The sequence below is a fragment of the Lissotriton vulgaris genome, chromosome 3_1, assembly GCF_964263255.1.
Source record: "Lissotriton vulgaris chromosome 3_1, aLisVul1.2, whole genome shotgun sequence".
NCBI lineage: Eukaryota > Metazoa > Chordata > Amphibia > Caudata > Salamandridae > Lissotriton > Lissotriton vulgaris.
This window is the reverse complement of record NC_141689.1, coordinates 1,472,997,113-1,473,018,065: the sequence shown is the minus strand read 5'-3', so window position 1 is coordinate 1,473,018,065 and position 20,953 is coordinate 1,472,997,113. Positions and strand designations below refer to the sequence as shown.

At 42.4% G+C, this 20,953-nt stretch overlaps 1 protein-coding gene across 1 annotated transcript in view; it reads right to left on the bottom strand.

Annotated features, from left to right (window-relative positions):
* GRID2 (glutamate ionotropic receptor delta type subunit 2) overlaps positions 1-20,953 on the bottom strand; it is a 2,654,005-nt gene that overhangs the window by 379,216 nt on the left and 2,253,836 nt on the right. Inside the window, exon 13 of the mRNA XM_086961940.1 lies at positions 9,047-9,242. Coding sequence (XP_086818066.1) covers positions 9,047-9,242 — 196 coding nt within the window. The remainder of the gene's footprint in view (positions 1-9,046; positions 9,243-20,953) is intronic.

The following is a 20,953-nucleotide window of genomic DNA, read 5'->3' as shown; positions in this document are numbered from 1 at the left end:
CAAAGTGAAAAATACAGAAAATTATCTCTGTTTTAGGGCAGTACATCAGTGCATTAGAATCTTAATTAATAATTCACATGTAGATTATTATAGCCCCCATTTTAGCCCCAAGGCACAATCTGAAACTTGATTTTTACGTCATCCCATATCTCTGTCTTTAAATATTAACAACTCAAAAGTTTACATTTGTGTACACTTAATTCATTTAATGTGTACAAAGAATGCTCTTTTGCTGCACAATCCCCATATCTGTTAAATCTTGATGCATTGACATTTACACCTATTAACCAATTGCATTGTCTGCGACCATTCACCAGAATTTTTGTATATGATTACATTAATCTGTAGCTATTTTGCTACAATTGATTTTGCTCTGAACAGTTGAGGGGTTTTTTATGAGCGCTTAGGTCACTTTTGTGCCGCTGGTGCGTCACTTTTTGTGACGCACCAGCAGCGTACAATTTTTTCCTTGTTGCACCATATTTACAAAGTGACGCATCTAGGTAGATGTGTCACTTTGTAAACCCCTGCGTCACATTATACCAGGTATAATGTATGCAGGGGGGGCGTTCCCATGCAAGTAAGCCTAGTAAAAGTGATGAAGTGAAATCTACAAGATTTCACTGCGCCACTTCTAGGGCGCAAATGCGTCAATATCTTACGCCTGCCTCATGGCAAGCATAAGACTGACACAGGCACATTTCACATGGGACTTTACCATGTGTAAGGACCCATTGCTGGAGTTGCGTCACTTTTGTGACACACTCCAGCCATGCGTCATTTTTGTGCCTACAGATATGTCAGCAATAATGACATATCTGTAACTCCTTGCGACATGATGCGTCATACTGTAAATATGACGCATCATTGGTGTCACAAGTAGGGCACAAGGAAAAGTGACGCATCGCTGTTTTCTCGCAGCGATGTGTCACTTTTCATAAATGAGGCCTTGGTGTTTTTGACCGCTGAAATGACATGCGTCTTAGTTACATGTGCTAAGCCTAAAACCACATCTACTTGTACTTCCTAGTTGTCACAGTTAAACTTTGGCAGATCACCAGTATGCGTACAAAGGTTCAACACAGTTGCACCATGCACAGGTATGGAATTTTGGAATCAAGGAAAAGTTACCCGTCTTGCACCTAAAATGCAATATCTGCTTTTAGAAGTGACAGATTTCTAGATCAATGCTTCAGACCGATCTAAATGTAAACCCTGGTGCAAAAAATGTATTCTGCCACTTGTAATAGGAAGACGCTATCAAAATAAAGTTTTGCTGTATATTACCAATGCAGCATTAATACACAATTGGACTGGCAAGATTTGTATTTTCTACAGCGCTTGACCGTTTGAAGCACTATTAAAGATAGTTTTCCAAAGCTCGGTTGAAACACCTGACGATAAGTAGAGGTGTGGCGCAGCGAGCAGGGGGGCTGATTCTGGATCATGGGGCTCCCGGTTCGATTGCTGGTGGCCCCTCAGCATCATGTGACTCTGGGCAATAGCTCACTTAATCTCCTTGATGGCCCCTGATGCCTTGGAACCCTTAAAGGGATTGCCAATAGGACTTATAATTAATATTTCAGTCTGTCTTTCTGTTAATCACACCTAATTTTCTCAAATGGGGCTAGACAGCTCGCAGTTGCAATTTTAAAGCTTTGAAGCTGCAGAAACATTTGAGAATGTAGAGATTTTTTACAGTAGTAGCAAAGATTATTGGGCTTTTGGTAAGCCTTGTGACGGAAAAGATTAATCTATAGAAGACTGTGACAAGCTGCCATGCTTTCAGAAAAAAATAAATGGCCTTCGTGGTTTTATTGTGGCGGATTTCTCTCTCGGAGCTCTCTGGTGTGAATTTTCCAAGCTTAGGCAACAGCTGGACAACTAAACAGACACATTCACCATATTTGGCTACAGCTTCTACACATGGCCATCTTACAATTTTGGACCTACAGAAAACTTTCTTAACCCTCATTTAAAAACTTTGCTTTGGATGTACAGGCAACTTTGTCCAGGTCACGGTCGACTGTGTTTCCTCATAGCGTTGAGGTCTCAGTCTACTACATCTCACAATTTTCCACTGGTGATTTACTTTCCTACGATCTGTAATGGAACACGTTTTGTGTCATTTTGCTGATTACATGTCCCTTTTTATCTAACATTGTTGCCAACTTTTGTGTTACTTTGTTAACTGTACAGTTGTACTTCTAAATCATAAATTTCTCTCAGGAATTATATGCTTTTTGAGCCAAGCTCTCAATGGCGAACTTGGTAGCTTGTATTACCTTTTAGGCTTTCTTATTGGTCCTGTGGGATCTCATTTATAGTGCAAACCAAGACTGTGGGCTCTCTTCCCTAAAATATATCTGAACAATTTTCTACCTCACAGCACATCACAGTACTTCGATTAGTTGATGGGTGCTCTGGTGGATGAGGGCAATAGTTGATGGTCATTGGGTAGGTAGTTAAACCTGGATAGTTGCAACTTTGTTACTATTCACAACACTCAATGTTTTTTTTTACTGTCAATTTCCACACCAGCACAAAAAATGGCTTGTGTTAATTCTGATATAATTCCATCTGGATTTGGTGAAATAGTTATCTATGACAAAACACATTTTTTAAAGATGGATTTTCAACAAGGGCTGTATTACATTGAGTGCACCTGGGAAGCAGCGGGCATTTGCTTCTCCTTACCGTGCCCCCGGGCCACTATGGTATTACCAAAGGGAATGTAGACACTTGTACAGCTCATTCTGAAATACAATAAACCCAAGTGCTACATGTGTGCTGGTGTGATTTCAAGGGTACGTTCACACAACTCCATGTGGTGTGGGCCAGGGTCGTAACTAGACCCAAACTTCGGGGGGGGGAGGTAATAACACTCCCAACCAGAGCTGGCACTAGCACTGGGCACACATGGTGGAACAGTCTTTTTTTGGCATCCTCTCTCCATTTCATCCATCTCCAGGAATTCCCTCACTACCACTCACCAACAATGCATCTTATCTCTCTATAGCACCTTTCTGACAAACATTTTATTTTTTATATCGTAGTCGTAGTTTACTCACGCTCAGTTCTGTGATCTGCATGGTACATGTTCTTTGTAGCAGCCCATTAGGCCTCTGCACTGTGTGGGTGGCAGGAGTGCCCATGTGAGTGCACGGTGAGCAATGCGACAATTTGAGAGTAGGGTAAGAGGAGTGACTGCAGAGTAAGTGAGGTGACCATATGAATTTGGGTGCGGATATAAGTGCAGAGTGAGATGAATGAATACATGGCTAGTGATTAGCTTGTTTGAGTGAGATTGTGGATTTAGCAGTGAGGGGACAGGTGAATGAAGAGTCACATGAGTGCAGGGTGAGTAGTGTGTTCGTGTGACTGCAGGGTGAGGTACAGGGTGAACAGCAGAGTGCAAAGTGATTACTGTGAGTGCAGGGTAAGTGGGTGAATGCTGTGAGTGCATGGTGAAAGGTGTGAGTGCATTGCGTTCTCTGTAAGTGCAGGGTGAGCATGAAAGTGAAGGGCGAGAAAGGCGAGTGAGTTGTCTGCATGCAGAGTGCATTCTCAGATACTTGAAGTAACTCAGCATATTACTGACGGCGACGTAGCGTTTCAGATATGAGTTAAACTATTGCTATTATGGCATTAATCAGAGGACAAGGGTAGAGGAAATAAATAATGTGCTGATCCTGCAACAAACTTCTAGTCTTATGATTAGGGTTGCCAGGTCATTATTTTGATGTCCTAGACGGTACAAAAATAAAGTCACCTAAAACCGTATTTTCAGCAATTTTCTGTGCATACTTCCAACAGCAAATATAAATAGAAGCACTTTTAATTGTGTTCTAGGGCTGCCTGAATGATCCATGACTGATAATTAAAGGAAACACAGACAGAAAAGTCCCATTACAAATGCATACATACTTTTTTATTTATAACCCTATTTAGTGTCAAGATGGGGTCTTTGCAGGCTCTTTAAACAACACATAGGTGGCATTTTTCTTTTGGCAACCCTACTTTATATTCCTTTTTATGAAATGCATTCTCAAACTACAGCAGTGAATGTAAAATAGAAATGTAAGGAATAGGCAGAGTGGTGGCCCAGGGGGTACTGGAACCAGAAAAAAAACTAAGCCTAGGTAACCAGTTTACAAAGGTATGTAAATATGCAAATGGTCTTCAAAGACCTGTGAAAAACTCGGGCGTGCCAGAGATAAGACTCCAGATACTGCCCGAACGAGCCCACAGCAGCTCGAGCTGCAGCAGCCCCGGCTGAGACACACAACAGTGGGGTGGGCTGGGGGGAGGCTGAAGCTTTTTTAGCCCTATGGGCGTTGCGAGCCAGGTATGGGCCCATGCAAGTAAGAGAACCCATTGCCTGTCTGCCTCTGCACCCACATTATGTTATAGTTGTGGGTTCAGATGTGAAGGAGCAGTCAGTGCATCCCAAGGGCTCTCAATGAAAGGGGACTTGAGGGGGCCCCATGGACCCCACAGACATGCCTATGCATGCAGGTTCAGTCACCACTGCATTTGCCTACAGGCGGATCTCTGTCCCCCTTTGAAAGACAGGCATCATTGACCCCGTAAAGTGAAAGACAGATCAGCAGTGTCAAATGGAGAGGTGGCCTTCACTAATGTGAAACCCCCAGAGCAGGTGTGGATTTGCAGCTGCCATGGGGTCAGTGCATTAAATATAGTGTAGCAAACTGATCAGGTCTGTGTCCAGCACAGCCAGTTAAAGGTGAGCAATGGCACAGACCAGGGTACCACACCCTTTACATAGTATGGCACCAGATGTATAATTCTGCATGAACGTTCATGCAGAAAAGTAATTTTTCCCTTTTTTTGCTTCTAATCTTCTATCTCCCCATGAGTAAAAATGTTTTAACTGTGTATAAACCACTTACCTAAGAACCCTAACACACATAAAGTTGGCCCTTTCCCATTCACATTCATTTTAGAGGGATGCAGGGTGTGTGAATACCCACTAACCCACAGGTTTTAGGTGGCCACCTACTGCTTCTGCCATATGTGCGTTTGCAGAAGAATCAAAAAAATAGGCTGATTTGCTAAGTTTGTAAATGCAAGTTGTGAGAGTAAAATGTAACATATGCTTGATTCCTCACATGAAATCTGCTATTGCAATTTGCAGTTTGGTGATCCACAATTTAAATTTGGTATGCCAAAACATTTATCAATAAGACTCTAAAGGAGTAAAAACAATGATAAATTGAACACTAAGGGAGTAAATGACCTACTTTTTGCACTTTGTCTTTCTGGCTTGGGCCCTTTCTAGTCAAATATTTAAAATAGTGCTTAACAACAGACTCTGACATAATCACATTGGTTCTGATTTTGTATTTGTAATTTTTGCAGACGCTGTTCTATCATAGTGATTCTGTGGATGATGCATTAGACCACTGTACAGCCACCAAATGAAACCCATTTTGCTTAAGAGGTTTACTGTACCTCAATGGCTGCTCAGTAATATTATTCAGCATCAAGTTGCTCAGACTGCTCCACACTTTGTGAGAATATGGTCAATGGGATTCTTTGTAACCTACATGAATATCTTGGCTGTTTGGAAATGAGGGAGATGTTTTTAGAAACATTTTTTTCCTAATCGTTATTTGAGAATATTCTATGTCCACGGTTAACAGCTGGTGGTATAGAAGCAGATTTGGTGCTCCTGTAAAACAAATCATCTTATGTTAGTTTTACCAAAGCACTGTTTTAACCCCTCCCATGCTCGTGACGGTACCGTTCCGTCACGAGCCTCGGGTGGGCTGTGCTGGTGACGGAACAGTTGTGTCACGGCCTGCTCGCAGCGCCTGTGCGTGGCGAATTCCGCGCCTGCGCTCACGTTCTGAAGAGCGGGCGGGGCGGTGACGGAACCGTTCTGTCACAAGCACAGCTCACCCGCGGGCCGTGACGGAGCGGTTCCGTCACAAGCACGGGACCGCCGCGCGGCCCCGCCTCCCCTTAGCGCGGCGGCGGCTATTCCGGTTAAGCCTGTATGTCTGAATGATGTATACAAAGAGATCTGACAACAATATGGTGCTCTAAATATCCTTCACAAAATGTATTTCCATTGGGTGTGGATATTGTAATAGTTACTACAATGAGTCAATATTTTTGTAAACAACATATAGAGATAGATATTTATGTAGGACAATATTCTGACTTTGATATTCTGGTATCATACATCAGTGCTAGCCCCCAGGTATGAGTAACAGGTGTGTGAATTTGCATAATTTTTATGATAAATTTTGCGAAGTGTCATTAAATTGTCCTTTTAATGTGAAATGTGGTTGATCTGTATCTAATGAGACCTTTTCACACAAGGACATTCGTCGAGTAAAAAAGTCACGCAGTATACCAATAGGAGAAATGTTCAAGCAGAAAATGTTTCTTGCTGCGACTTTTTTGTGCGAACCAACTTTACATGAGTGAAATGTTTAGAAATGTTGTGATTTTCACATAACGTAAATGTAATCTACCTAATTTAAAGTACACTTAGGTCTAGGTATACTAATATCTTATATGCAGTGTCTGTAAGGCATATTCCCAGAAACATTACAGAGAACTGTTATGGACTTTTGCACTTTTATTGAGAAAGGAGTCATCTTCATTCTCCACTGATTGTTGAATTGGACTTTGTTGAAGAAAATGATTGGCAGGATGTTGATATTTATATACGTTCATATAAAAAGAAAAGTAATTAAACAATTTGAATCTAAAACTCCTGGCTTCCTTTTAGAATAGGCCCCTTTTCTGTGTGAGAAAGGGCTGGCAGGAAGGGAAAAGCATTAGATATTTTATTCAGGATGTATTTATTCTTTTTTTAAGGACAAGACGTTATTAAAGTAGAAGTTCTGTTTACTGGATTTTGTGTGTATTTATCTGCTGCTCTTAGTTTCTTTGTTTGTAATGCAAGTATATGTATTGTATGCATTGACATGGTGGCTTTTAAGTATTGAATTAACATAAAGTTTACTGTTTATAATTTGGCTATTTTGAAAGACTGTTACTACTTCGGGATCTAAAAATCTTAAAATGGTGTGATGAAAGTGCAGAAGAGAGAGGAAAGATCTATTTGGCAATGGACTTGAAAAAGGAAAAGGGTCAGACGTTACAATATCCCAATTAAAGAATATATTATTACTCTGGGAAACATTGGCCACCAGCTGCTCTGTTGATGAGCCAGCAGGTAAAGATAAAACGGCCAGCATAATAACCATTAGGTAAATGTCAAAGACAATCCACATTATTTATAAACCTTAAGTACCTGAGGCCCATGCTGGTGAGACAGCTGGGACATGTGGTGGGGACATTTGCAAGCCAATGGTTGTCTAGAGGAAACTAGAAATGCCAAGGTCACATTGAACTATGTCGCGCAAAGTCTGCTTGATGCAGAAGGAAGGAATGCCATATATCTGTATCATCTGGCTCACCATTCAGAGACATTTTGCATCCTGGGATTCAGGATACAAAAAAACAGCCATCAACTTTCTATGTCACGTGCTTGAAATTCTTTGAACACTGAATGGAAAACGACTTCTTTGCTTGCATGAAATCACTCTAGAACGAGAGACCATCATGACTGATAAGGTACTCTTGGAACAATGTTACATTTTCTGTGATAACGACAGCAGTCAGTCAAGGCAATACAAGATAAGGAGGACTTCTGGGATGTCAACAACAACCGAAAGAGGGTGCTAGATTGCCTGCAAGCGCAGCTGTGAGGGCTCCAGGCCAGGACAGGCCATAACAAATCTAGAGAGAGGTGTGGCGCAGCGGCCAATGCGGCTGACTCATAAGCAAGGGCTCACAGTTCGATGCTGGCGGCAGCTCAGCTCAGCATCATGTGACTCCAGGCAATAGCTCACTTAATCTCCCCAATGGCCCCCAGCGCCTTGAAACCCTTCAGGGGGAGATATTTTTAAGCTTTATAAAAAGAAATTATTGTTATGTCGCAGCCGTAAAACCCACGCTCGAAGGCAGCTGGAACATTGCCAATGTGCTGTAATGTGCGATGAAAAACACCTTTGCTTTTCGTCACACTCAGTGCAGTAGCTACTCTTATGCTCTCCGCGGGTCTAATTTAAACACTCCTTTTCACATTTTACCTCCACTAGACTTCTGTCTATTTTATTGCTATGCTAAACCAGGGTGGAGAATATACATTTCAAGCATTACAAATGGTCTTGTACATCAACTTCTTATGGAAAGTTTGCACAGCATGCATATCATCTTCTCATATCTAACCATTAAGCAAACATAACATTTTGGCCTTTGTTGCAGGACAAGACGTCCTTATGCTTGGTGTATATATAGTAAACTGTAAGGTAAATATTGGGACCTGCATTTATTTGGTGGCGAGGCGATTCACCTGAAAGACCTCCACTGGCTCCACGTCAACAAGAGAATAACGTTCCGTCTCCTCACCCAAGCACACAAAGCCCTCTACGACCTTGGACCCGAATGCCTCAACACGCGACTGTCCTTCTACACCCCCACCTGCCAACTACGATCATCCAATCAAGCCCTCGCTGCAATTCCGCGCATCCATAGATCCGCCCTGGGGGGAAGAACCTTCTCCTACATAGCGGCCAAAACCTGGAATTCTCTCCCCACCCACCTCCGCCTTGTACAGAACCACCTCTCCTTCAGAAAGCAACTAAAAACTTGGATATTCGATAAGTAAAGTACTCCCCCCCCCCAAGCACCTTGAGACTCTCTGGGTGAGTAGTGCGCTATACAAATTTCCGAACTTGAACTTGAACTTGAACTTTCATTTCTGTCAGTAACGCAATTAGCATACTCCACGAGATGAAAATCTCTGCATGCAGCAAAGTAATTGTTCAGAAGGAAATGTACATTTGCAATTCTCATGGAGCAAATTGCTACAATTTACACGCATGCGCAGTGCTGTAATATGCTCGGCCATATTGGTAAAACAGGTGCACGGCATTTGTTTCACTCAAGGGAGCCCTTGCAGAATGTCTCTCAAAGCGGCAGTAACTGCCGTGTACAGTACCTTGCGAATGCCTTCCGAGGATTCCTGCACGTTGTTCTCCGAACCATTACTTCGGTTAATCATGCGCCACATTTGGGAATACATGTTGTCCCTTTCGAAAGGATTCAACCCCTTCACCCGCACGTGCTCGTAGACCGCCGAGTCGAGGACTGTGCCGTAGGGGATTTCAGTCTGTCTCGAGAGATCCTGCAGGGACCTGTAACCATGGGAAGGGACAAAAATAAGGAAATTCAATTACACTCGACCTGGTAGCAGCAACTTATGCTGGTCAGCAGATGGCGCCACATGGCTCAAAACATGCAAGGTGAGAAGAAGGAAGACCTGTTGGGCTGGGACAACTATGAGTTGGTCAAAGGAGCAGAAATACTTGTAGTGGCTGTAACAATTCCAAATAGCAAGTGTTTCCGAGCTCGTTGGGCAGATTTTATATTTACCACCCTTAAAATAGAAAAAGTGAAATATGAGAATTTGTAAAAGGTTTATATAATCACATCTTAGATGTGATGTTCCACCAGGCTTTGACAATGAGCTATGAGCATGGAAGCATGTTTGCCAAATTGAATTTTGAAACACTTTATTTAACTTCCTGACATCTGCATTCAGCGCAGACATATATACATCTTAATGTTCCAAAATTCAGAATTAAAAGCGCTCCGGCAGCATTTGGAGCTGAATGTCTAGAACTGAGCCACAAGCCTAATTTGTAGAATTTGTCAGCGTGTGCTAGAGTGAGATGAATCATGCCAGGGTAGTTGGAGTCTGAAAATATTTCTCGGCAAGCATATCTCGAACAATCGCCTCAAAGCACATGGAAAGCAATTTGTACTCTGCTGATCCATGGGCAGAAAACTACAGCGAATACAACGGATGAATAATGATAAGACTTTTCATTACAATAATATGTGGGAATACCATAAACCTTAAATAATGGACAGAACACATCAATGTTGCATTTTGTGGATGGTATGGACCCTGGCCATCTTTCAGCTTGCTTGCTGATGGTGAAATACGGACCATTGTACTTTCCAATACATCATCACATGACCAAACGTGTTAGATCCAGGCTGTGGGAAGATTGAGGTTAACTTCTGCACACTTTGGAAGTTATTAGAGGAATTTCATAAAAAAGCGGCAAAATATTCTTTAGCGACTTAGGGGTATATTTAGAAGCCCCTTTCGCCACCACAACGTCACTTTCAGTGACGTGGTGGCGATGGGGGCTTTGCCTTATTTACAAGGCAACGTTAAGCCACTTAACGTGGCTTAATGCTGCCTTGTACATAAGGCACCATTTCATGCTGTACTTAGTATGAAAGGGGAGGGCGATGGGTGTTGCTGTGGGCGTTCCACCGCAACACCCATTGATTTTGACACTGCCCCCTATTTACAAGGGTGGCGTAAATAGGGGACAGCGCCAAAATGAAGTCCAGGGAAAACCTTATGTTTCCATATGTGTTGTGTCGTGCAACACATATAGAAACAGCAAATTGCCATTGATTGTTTATGTGCAGGAATGTGACCCTTCCTGCAAATCAACATTCAAAAAAATAAATTACGTTTTGCAATGTCTATGTGTGCTGCATTAAGCAGCACACATAAAAGTTACAAAAGGTAATTTAAAGACTGTTTATATGAGGAAGGGAGACCTTCCTGCACATAAACAATCTTTCCCTCACTGCAGACACGCTTGCACTATGGTGCAATGGTGCCTGCATTGGAGCTAGGCTGCTAAGTTTAGCGCCTGCACAGGGGGAAACGCGGGGCTGCCCAATATTGTTGTAAACACGGTGCAGCCTTGCTTTTTTGCAGTGGCAGAGTGCAGCGTTAAGCCAGGTAGGCTAATGCAGAACTCCACCACTTCATTGTAAATATGCCCTATAATTTGGCAGCAAAATACATTGATCGCTTAACTTTCTATCACTTTTTTTGCTAAATATTCACATACAGTCTATTTGCTTGAAAAATTCCCATTGGGAAGCATTACAGCAAGATTTGAGGAAAATAAGTTCAAAACACAATTTTCTCAGCCAGTGATGGCCGTCCCTTTCCTCCAGTCTCAACATTCCTTGGCCACTCCCCTCACTTTAAATCCAATCTGGGGCTTGGCATATGCATCTGAGGTGAACAGACGTACATTGTACTTTGTGTACTTCGAATAGGTTTGCTTATACTGGATCAATCAACTAATCAGCTCGGGTTTATAGAACACGGCTAATCACCCGCAACGGTATCCAAGCACTATGCTCTTGCTGCGATCATTCAAAAAGCCAATAAATTCCGGGAGAAAAGATGTTGTTGGGAGGTGAAGGGGAATAAGAAGGCCTTAAATAGAGGTGTAATGAGACTTACATAAAGCCACCTTTATGCCATCCCATGTCACGCCCTTTCCATACAAAGTGTTGTGTGAGAGGGGGCGATATTTACAAGCACACATAAAGCGACACAGAGAGGCTTTACATGTCCTTGTAAATATCAGGCATCAGGTTGCGCCACCACTACGTCATGCACCATGACATACCGACGGGGCAAGGGGCTTGTAAAAAGCACCTCAGTACTCTTTTTGAAAATGAGAAAAACTATGGGGCCAACTTACAAACCCATAGCACCACTGGTGCGTCACATTGCATGATGCACCGGCAGCGCAAATTGCTGCCCTATATTTACAAGGACACATACAGCCACCCTGCGTGACTTTACGTGTTCTTGTAAATATCGCCCCTTCTTATGCAACATTGCGTGTAAGGGGCATGAAATAGGTGTTGCTGTGGGTGATCCTATGCAACACCCATGAATTCTGATTAATTTCCCGATTTACAAGAAATCGTAAACCTGAAAATACGTCAGAATGCTACGCCAATACTCCTAGCTTTTTTCTCTTTTCATGTGTACTGTATTCTACAGCATGCATGGAAAGAGGAAAACACCTCAATTGATTGTTTTTGTGCAGGAAGGGGTCCTTTCCTGCACAAAAACAATCTCCCTATGACGTAGGCATCCTGGCACCATGGTGCAAGGGTGCCTGCACCAGCACATGACAGCGGATTGTATGTCAGGGCAGGAGAAAGCACTGGGTTGCGACATATTGTTGTAAATATGTCGCATCCCTGTGCTTTGAAAGTGACTCTGTGCAGCACAGCCAAATGGTTTGCAGCACGCACTGAGCAGGCCCGGACTGGCCGTTGAATGCACCGGGCAATTCCCCGGTGGGCCGCATGGTTGGGGGCCGGTTTTGGGCCCCTGGGGCCGTTTTTGATACAGGGCCGTTATGCTGCAAAAACGGCCCTGTAACAAAAACGGGCGAAAACCGGCCCTGTCACAGAGCGCGGTCGCACCTCTCCCCCCTCCCCTCTCCTCCCGGAGGGGGGCCGGCCAAGCACTTTGCCAGGGCCGGTTTTAGTTCCCAGTCCGGCCCTGGCACTGAGTCACTTTCATCGTAAATATGACCCTGAGCTCCATTCTTGGAACTATTTATGTTTTGAGATTCAACGGGAAAAACTTTATCAGCGAGTGGAGCTACAGAAGAACCTCTGTGAGTGTCTCTTAATTTCTAAGTATATTCTTATGCCAAAATTATTTCTAAGAGGATTTAAGCTTTGGTTGGGGAAATCATGCTATTTTATTTAGCAAAATATCAAGAGACTTTATTTGGAAATATCAAGAGTTTCAGAACACTTACGGCCCGATGTAGGAGCCCTAATACCGGTCGGAAACGGCCGAATTCGGCCGTTTCCGACCGGTATTACGGTTTTCTTATGTAGGGGGCTACATAAGTACAGATTCGGTAATTTTACCGATTCTGTACATTTACCGATTCGGTAAAATACCGAATCGGTAAATGTACAGAATCGGTAAATAGAGATGTAGGTGGCACTCTGAAGAGTGCCACAGGCCTTCAGGAGTCGGTATTTTACCACCCAATTCAATTGGGTGGTAAAATATCGAATCCAGGTGTGCATGCACATCTGTGCATGCACACCTGTGCCATGTGACACACAGACATGCCCTTAGGGCATGTATGTGTGCCACATGGCACATAAGCCTGTAATTGGGGTGCTAGAGGGTGTCAAAGTGACACCCCCTGCACCCTTGCAAGAATGGGTAATTACCAAATCGGTAAATACCGATTCGGTATTCCACATTGATTCCTATGGGCTTCAAGGCCCATAGGAATCAATGGGGGATACCGATTCGGTATTTACAGAATCAGTAAATACCGAATCTTACAGATTCGGTATTTACCGAATCAGAATTACCTACATTTCCCCCCCCCCCCTCTTAATTTACCACTTCTTAAATACCTAATCGGTATGATTCGGTATTTTAGAAGTGGTAAATTAGATTTACCTACATCGGGCCCCTAGTGAACAGTATTGAGGGTTAAATTATGAAACAGTCAAGTCATCAAAAGCATTGGACTAATTAGTTAATACAATATGTGGGCATTGCTTTTTTATTCTTTATTTTCCAAATGCAAATGTACTGTGAACAACTTTTCTATATATTGGACTACATTTCCAAAGGAATGTGTGCATCTAGCAGTCATGCAGGCGAGTAAAGTTTAAATCTGTGATCCAAAATCTGAAATACTGAACTATGTGAGTCTCTGGACCAATATCCCTTCACAAATGTACTACTCTAGAGTGACCATGTAATGGCTCACTTGATGAGGCACTTACATGCACACTTCTGAACCTATATTGCTGTCTGTAACTTTCAGATACTTAAACTCAGTGTTAGCGTCCATCAGGATGCAACTGCATTCTCTTTCACTGTATTCTCTGGCATTTGAGGACTGATTTACTAACTGCACTTTTGAGTAAGTTTACACTTTTGAGTAAGTTTACTACTTTTTGGTATTCACAAACTGCACTTTGTAGTAATTTACAATCTTGTAACTTACACTTTTGCAGTAAATACAGCACTACAAATGGCCTACTATTGGTACTGCAACACATTCCTATAGAAAATAATGGAGGTGGAACTTAAAATAACCCATGGAGAATAATGTTAAAGTAAATTATTTAATATAGTTTAAAAATCTAAATACATATATATTAATGTTAAAAATTATATACAAGCTGTCCATGTTTATTATTTTAATTCTAAAGCATTTCATAACCTATTTCTGTCGTAGTAAAGCAAGGATAATTGGTTCTGTGGAGCTCTTGCTAAACCAAAGAAGCTGTCCCATGTTGCTGATCACTGTGTGAACTGGTCAGTGGAAATATCCAAATTTTTGGGTTAGGAAAGATATATTGTGGAGGGTATAAATCACAACCTACATATGCATACATTTCTCCCTAGCACCTACAGACTGCCCAATATAATTGCCATAGGTAAAGCAAAGTATCATCTGCAGAGGCTTAAGAGATAATACTTGGCAAATAGATAACCTGGGGTGGATCATGGACTGTGATGTCATCATGACCCAAGCATTAAGGGAAGAGGGGTTAAATCACTCCTCATTAAAGCCACTTGCTGTTTGTTCTCGGTTTTCAGTGGGTAAAATAAATACTTTATTTAGGTAAAATTGTACCTTCCTTGGCATCACTGACTCCCCAAGGAGGCAATTTAGTCTCAAGAAAATAAACAAATATGTTTCCCTTTGACTTATTCACGGTCGAGCTCTGCAATAACTCATTGTTAGCAGTCCTTCTGTCATTAGTTTGCCGGGTTATTGTTGTCGCTTTTTGGAGCAGTTTGTAAGTCAGACCCTGATAGTTACAATTGTGTTCCCTTCTGAATTCTAATTCCACTAATTACCCTAATTTAGAACTGCAAACAGCAATGAAATATGTTCCCGCGCTTTCATTTCAGGAGATCTGCAGCCTGCGCTTTTCCAGCTGAATGAAACATTTGCACAGAACGTGCCTCATAAATCATATTACCAGTAATCACCACTCTTTGTGTTGTTCATTAGGAGAGGGCTGCTAGATTTAAACAAGGTTTTGAGTTCGCCTCCAAAGAACTTATTACAGAGTGAAGCGGAAATAAAGTATAGTTTTGAAAGTATCCACGAGGAATTTGAGCTCAACACATTACTTGTTACTGTGTGTTTTTAGGTTAGCACACCTGCTGATCGTGAGTCGCAGGTCAGAGATGCTCAGGCATTCCACTGCTTAATTTGTAATTAAATGAAAAATAAAATACAATAAATGAAGGGTATTAAAGGTTTTCTCAGAAGCCCTCCGCCAATGCTGCCAAATGCCCGGGCTGACTACTCTTGATTTCACACTGAGCCATTCCTTCCACTGCTCTGCACCTCCTGTCTTTTTATCTCATTCTTACAAATTATTTTTCATTCCTTCTTGCACCCTTCGCCTCTGTTTTTCTTTTTTCCTTCCTCTTTTCTTTTGCTTATTTTGCTTTTCTCTCTCTTCCGCTCTGGATCACATTATAATGATGAAATATAATTCCTGGTTGCTATAAATGAGTGCCCGTGCCCACCACCTGCAACCAGAGGTCGAGGTGGGAGAATCCGAGGGGCACAACGTGTCCAACTTTTTTAATTCAGGAAGAACAATTACCCTACAGATTCTGAAAAGGCAGCTGTCTCGGAACTGTTAACTCCGACAGTTGCAATTCTTCAGCTGAAGGGTAGGGTGGGGAGTCGGCTGTGCTGTGAAACTGAGGGAGCGTCAGACAAACCTTCTTGCCAGGGTGCCTATTAGCCTGCAAGATATGTAAATGTACTTAACTGGTCAAGCTGCAAACGTAAAGCGTGCTTGGAAGCCTGTATTGGCTTTAATTTATAGAATCATGTGAAGCTTCCTGATGACACACACTTAGAAGCATATTTACTAGAATGGTGGTGCAGAGCAAAAAAGCAAGTTACCTTACTGTGCTGCTTTGTTTCAGAAGGAAAGGGAAGAAACGTGACGCATCTGCCTAGATGCGTCACGTTGTTAATAGGTCGCAGGGATGCGCCACGTTTACGCCGCCGTTGCGTGACGCAAGTCCAACATAAATCTGCCCCTATGTATCCAATATGGTGCATTCTTTTCCTTTCCCCCTGCACTGCTGCCGTTTCGGCAGCCTGGTGCCAATGCAGGCCTCCTTGTACCATGGTGCATGGGGGCCTGCATTACAGGCAGGATTATTTTTCAAAAGAGGCATTTTCCTCTTTCTATATGTGCTGCAGAATGAAACACACATAACAAGAGGAAAAAACAAGAATAAATAAATATATTTCTCCTCGTTACACCTCACCTGGGGAGGCGTACGCTTTTGGCGCGTTCACACGTTTACAAGTCCTTGTTAATCCGAGAATGCATTAAAAACCACAGGAGTTGCCTGGGAACACCCACCACAACGCCCATGGAGCACCTTTCTTGCTCAGAGTAATGCAAGCCTAAACTAATGGCTTACATGCTCACAGTACTGGACCTTGTAGCACTAAACATACACAACTCATTACTCTCCACTGCATCAACTAGGGTTCAATTCTGTGTCTTTCTGGCACAGTGAATTAACTATTAGTAGTTTCACACTATATAACAGGTTATTTCCCACTGATTAAAATAACTTGCATTTAATTTTCTTTTAAGCTGTGTGTTATTATATATGTAGTTACCTGAAGATGAAAGACGGTAAAACGTTTCACAATATTTTGTTTTTTGAGCTACTCCTTTGACCACACCTCCACACTCACTCACCCCGCCCCCATTGCGTAAAGTAACACAGGGGCATATTATCAAGGGGGTTTATCTCCACTTTTTGGCTTTAAAAGCCAAGAAAGCGGAATTAAAATTATCTCCCTATTACCTAGCTGTTGCTAAGACCAGTTAGCGACAGCTAGTAGGAGATAGCGACCATCTTGGGCCCCGCTTTGCATGTCAGTGATATTTATCACTAATGACATGCAAAGTGGGCGTGCCAAGATGTTAGCGACTGGAAACAGTCGCTAACATCGCGATCTCCTATTACCAACTTTTGGAGATATTTGCGCTAAGCGCGAATATCTCCAAAAGCTAACACCTGCCCTGAGCAGTTCTTAGCCATGTTATCCAATGGGAGGTGGATAACATGGCTAAGAACATTAGCTCGGTAATGCATGAATATCGCTAACTTTTCAGCGATATTCATGCATTGCGGCGATTTTTATCGCATTTGCGATAAACCTTGGTAATACCAAGGTTTATTTGCGGTAAAAATCGCCGCAGCTCAGCGGTAAATTTTTCACGCTAACCAATATGTAATATGCCCCACAGTTCCCATGCTTTTTTAATGCACTTTGACCACTGCTTGCAAAAACTGGTACAAATGAAGAACGGAATTATCACAATAGAGATGAAACGGGACTTTCAAACCAACCACATCGTTTCAGTCTCTTTGTGTATTTATTCAGGTAGTATCACAAAATACGCATGGCTATGCCCTTTCTACAAGAATGATCTAATTTTAGTTTTCACATATACTCTGTAAACTGGCTGAATCAAGTTATGCTGAGTTAATGGCATCAATCTAAAGATTATGAGCCATGTATCAAATCCATTAAATATGCCCAGTCACAAAGGTGGTTTTCTTTATGAAAAGTTCTGCTTATATTTAGTGCCAGATGTTGCAGGCAGGCACCTTAGTGTGTGGCGGTAGTTTTTAGCACGCCCAGCTCAGCTCTCAAATAGCTATGAAGATGCCTTTGAATTTGTGCAGGAATCTGTCTTGTGACAGAGACCTCTCAGGTACAAACAATTAAGACATGTTATGGATGTACAACTACATATATTAAGGGTACAAGTGGGTAATGTTAGCGTGTATTATTAAAGTGAAAAAAGTTTTAATTTGATCAAATTGAGACATTTGATTACTTGGTCTAATAATTTGTCTTGAAGAGGGGATTTTCAGGATATTTTGTCTCCAATGACATACTTTTTTTTGCTTGTTATTTATACAGTTATGCAAGCGGTCACACATGGTGTTAGAAATCTGGGTTTGGGGGCCTAGGGCAATCAGATCTTATAGAGTCCCAGCGGTGACAACCAGGGTCTTTCTTTTCTCGAGTCCTGGGACTCCCATACTGCCTCACTTCAAATTGGGAACCAAGTACCTCTTATAGCACTTGACTCACAGGATAGGTAGGTAGAGCAGTATAAGGTTTAATTCTCAGGGTTCTGGGTGCTAGAAATTCTGAATTTAGTAACACTCAATAAATGAATGACCAGTAGTGCTTTTTCTTTAAACCTAAATAATATGCAAACAGTTACAAACTTAAACAAAATGTCAGGTGGAAAAACCAATGCTACCTTGTAAAGAGCCTCACAGACTATAGCAGGGGCACACTATAGAGGATCATAGAATGAAAACAAACCTCTAAACTCCAAAGTCTGATAACATCTTTACCGGTTCGGTTGCCAGCAGACTCAAATCCCTAAAACCACAATATCCCCTTATATTGTAACATCCACACAGGAGTATTACCAGACGCAACAGCTTGGGAGCATGACTGCATCCCTGGAACAGAGGGAAGAAGTGCATCTCTAGTTTTATGCTCAGCACGCAATGTATTGTTTTAATTTGTGTAAGGATGATATTTATGCATGCTACCAGAAAGGTGTTCCTTAGCCGCCTGGGTGGAGTGTCACAAAGAAGAACAGTGGTCAGGGAACAGAAGTATGGAGGAAAAGAAAGATGTCGAACATGAGTTCTTTTCCACATATTTGAAAGACGTCATTCCTTGGAAGATACGGGAGTGGCTAAATTTAAATGTAATCCTATCCAAGATGGTTGCCTTATGATTGTTTGCTAGATGAAATTTATAAACCAATATGGTACTAACCCATTTCTTGAGGTAGCATCTCCTGCTTTGACCATATACAGAGGCTTGGTGCTGAAATGGATGCACATATGTCATTAATTTCCATACTGGGTTTACTTTTCAGCTGGATCTCTGTTTGAAGTTCAAGTTTTGGAAGGTCTATGCTCAGCTTTCTCTCAACACTGATGGAGAATGGATTTGCTATCTTAATTATTAGCTACTGTAAACTTCATTCACTTTCACTGAAGAACCATTTAGATTGCCAAAAAAGTTGCTTCTGACATTTGTGGCTATTCCTCCTACCTGAGACCCTTATAGGGAGACATTTGAAACCTTTCAACTGTTGAGTAAGTGCAGGCTGGCACTTTGGATACTGAAAGTGTTAGAAATTGGGTTTCTGGTTGGCAGCAATATGCAGCCTGTCCGAGCAGGAACCACAGTCCTAGTCAAGGTAATTTAACACACACCCTAAATTATCCTGTGATCGCCCTATGGTTGTTTGGCACAGAGCAGTCAGGCTGAACTTAAAGCAATATGTGAAGTGAAAACACCACAAGAAGACTCCACACCAGTTTAGAAAAATAGAGAATACAATATATATAACAGGACCAAACCAACAACAATCCAATCAGCAGGAGTCAAGATATACATTTTTAAACATTAAATGCAGAAATAGTGCTTAGAAGCTGCAAGCGCTTATAGAGTTATTTGGTCACGCTGGACCGGGTCAAAGTCAAGAGTTCAGGCCAACTGCGATTGAGTATGGGCCAGATATGAGGACCCACACGGGGCGCGCTGAGCACAAGTATCTTGACCCTCATCGCAACAACGAGATGCAGGGTGCAGCTGAGAGATCCGTTGGTGATCCCCACGCAGTTTTGTTGATGCACTGGATTTCTCCACCCAACAGAGGTGATGCATTGGTTCGGTGAGTGATGTGCCAGTTTCGAGGTACTGAGGTGATACTTTGAGGTTCTCCATGCAGCTGCAGCGATGTTTAGGTTCTAAATCTTTGGTCCTGTATGCAATGCAGCGTTTCCAAGGGCGATGCATTGATCTGGTTCCTGCAATGACAGTGATGCGTTGGTTCTGATTGGTGCAATGGTGTCAATGCATGGATTCTAGAAGATGCAGATCTTTATACTCACTTCCCAGGGCACAGAGCTGGTTTGGCACCACTTGGCAGAGCAAGATATACAGCAAGCAAAGTCCAGGTGCTGTTTGCAAGTTGAAGAGAAACCTTTGACATCCCTAAGATTCAGAACAGGAGGCAAGCCAACAAGCCATTCTATAAACTTAGGTTCTGGGATGTAGAGATGCAGGTCCAGTCCTTCTCATTCCCAGGCAAGAGGTCAGTAGCCAGCAGGCCAACACAACACAGCAGTCCAGCAGAGTGGAAGCCCTCTAGCAACACAGCAGTCCTTCTTCCTGGTAGAAAGTCTTCTGTTCCGGAGGTATATTGAGTTTGTAGTGTCAGAGGCCCATTGAGATGCCTTTAAAGTGCACCCTTCCCTGCCCTTCTTCCGGCCCTGGCTCCAGACACACTACAGGGGTGTATGCAGCCCTTTGTATGGGACAGGACACAGCCCTTTCGGGTGTAAGTGTCAGCTCCTCCCTTCCATCCTGCCCTGGATGCCCCATCAGAATATGGATGGCCAATCAATCACACCTAAGCTCCCCTTGAGTGTGGCTGTCTAGAGGGAATGCACAAAGCCAGCTGTAACACACCCCAGATGTGTATTTATAGACAGGCATACAGCACCAAATGGGTGAAGTAAGAAAATGTCAAGTTCCTAAAAGTGGCATTTTCAGATTTGCAATTTAAAATCCAACTTCACCATAAGTTGTGTTTTTAAATGTGATTCCACAGATACCAAATTTGGGGGTCCCATCTCTTCAAAATTGGAAATTGCACTTATAAAATGTAATAATACAATCCCAATGTTATCCTATGGGAGAGATAGGTCTTGAAGAAGTGTAAAACTAATATGAGTATTTCACTACCAGCCCATATAAAACTGAAAAGTACATGTCCTACTTTTTAAATACACTGCACCCTGCCCATGGGCTGTCTGAACACTAACTTAGGGGTGCCCTATATGTAATAAAAAGGATGGTTTGGGCCTGGCAAGTGGGCTAATTAGCCAGGTCAA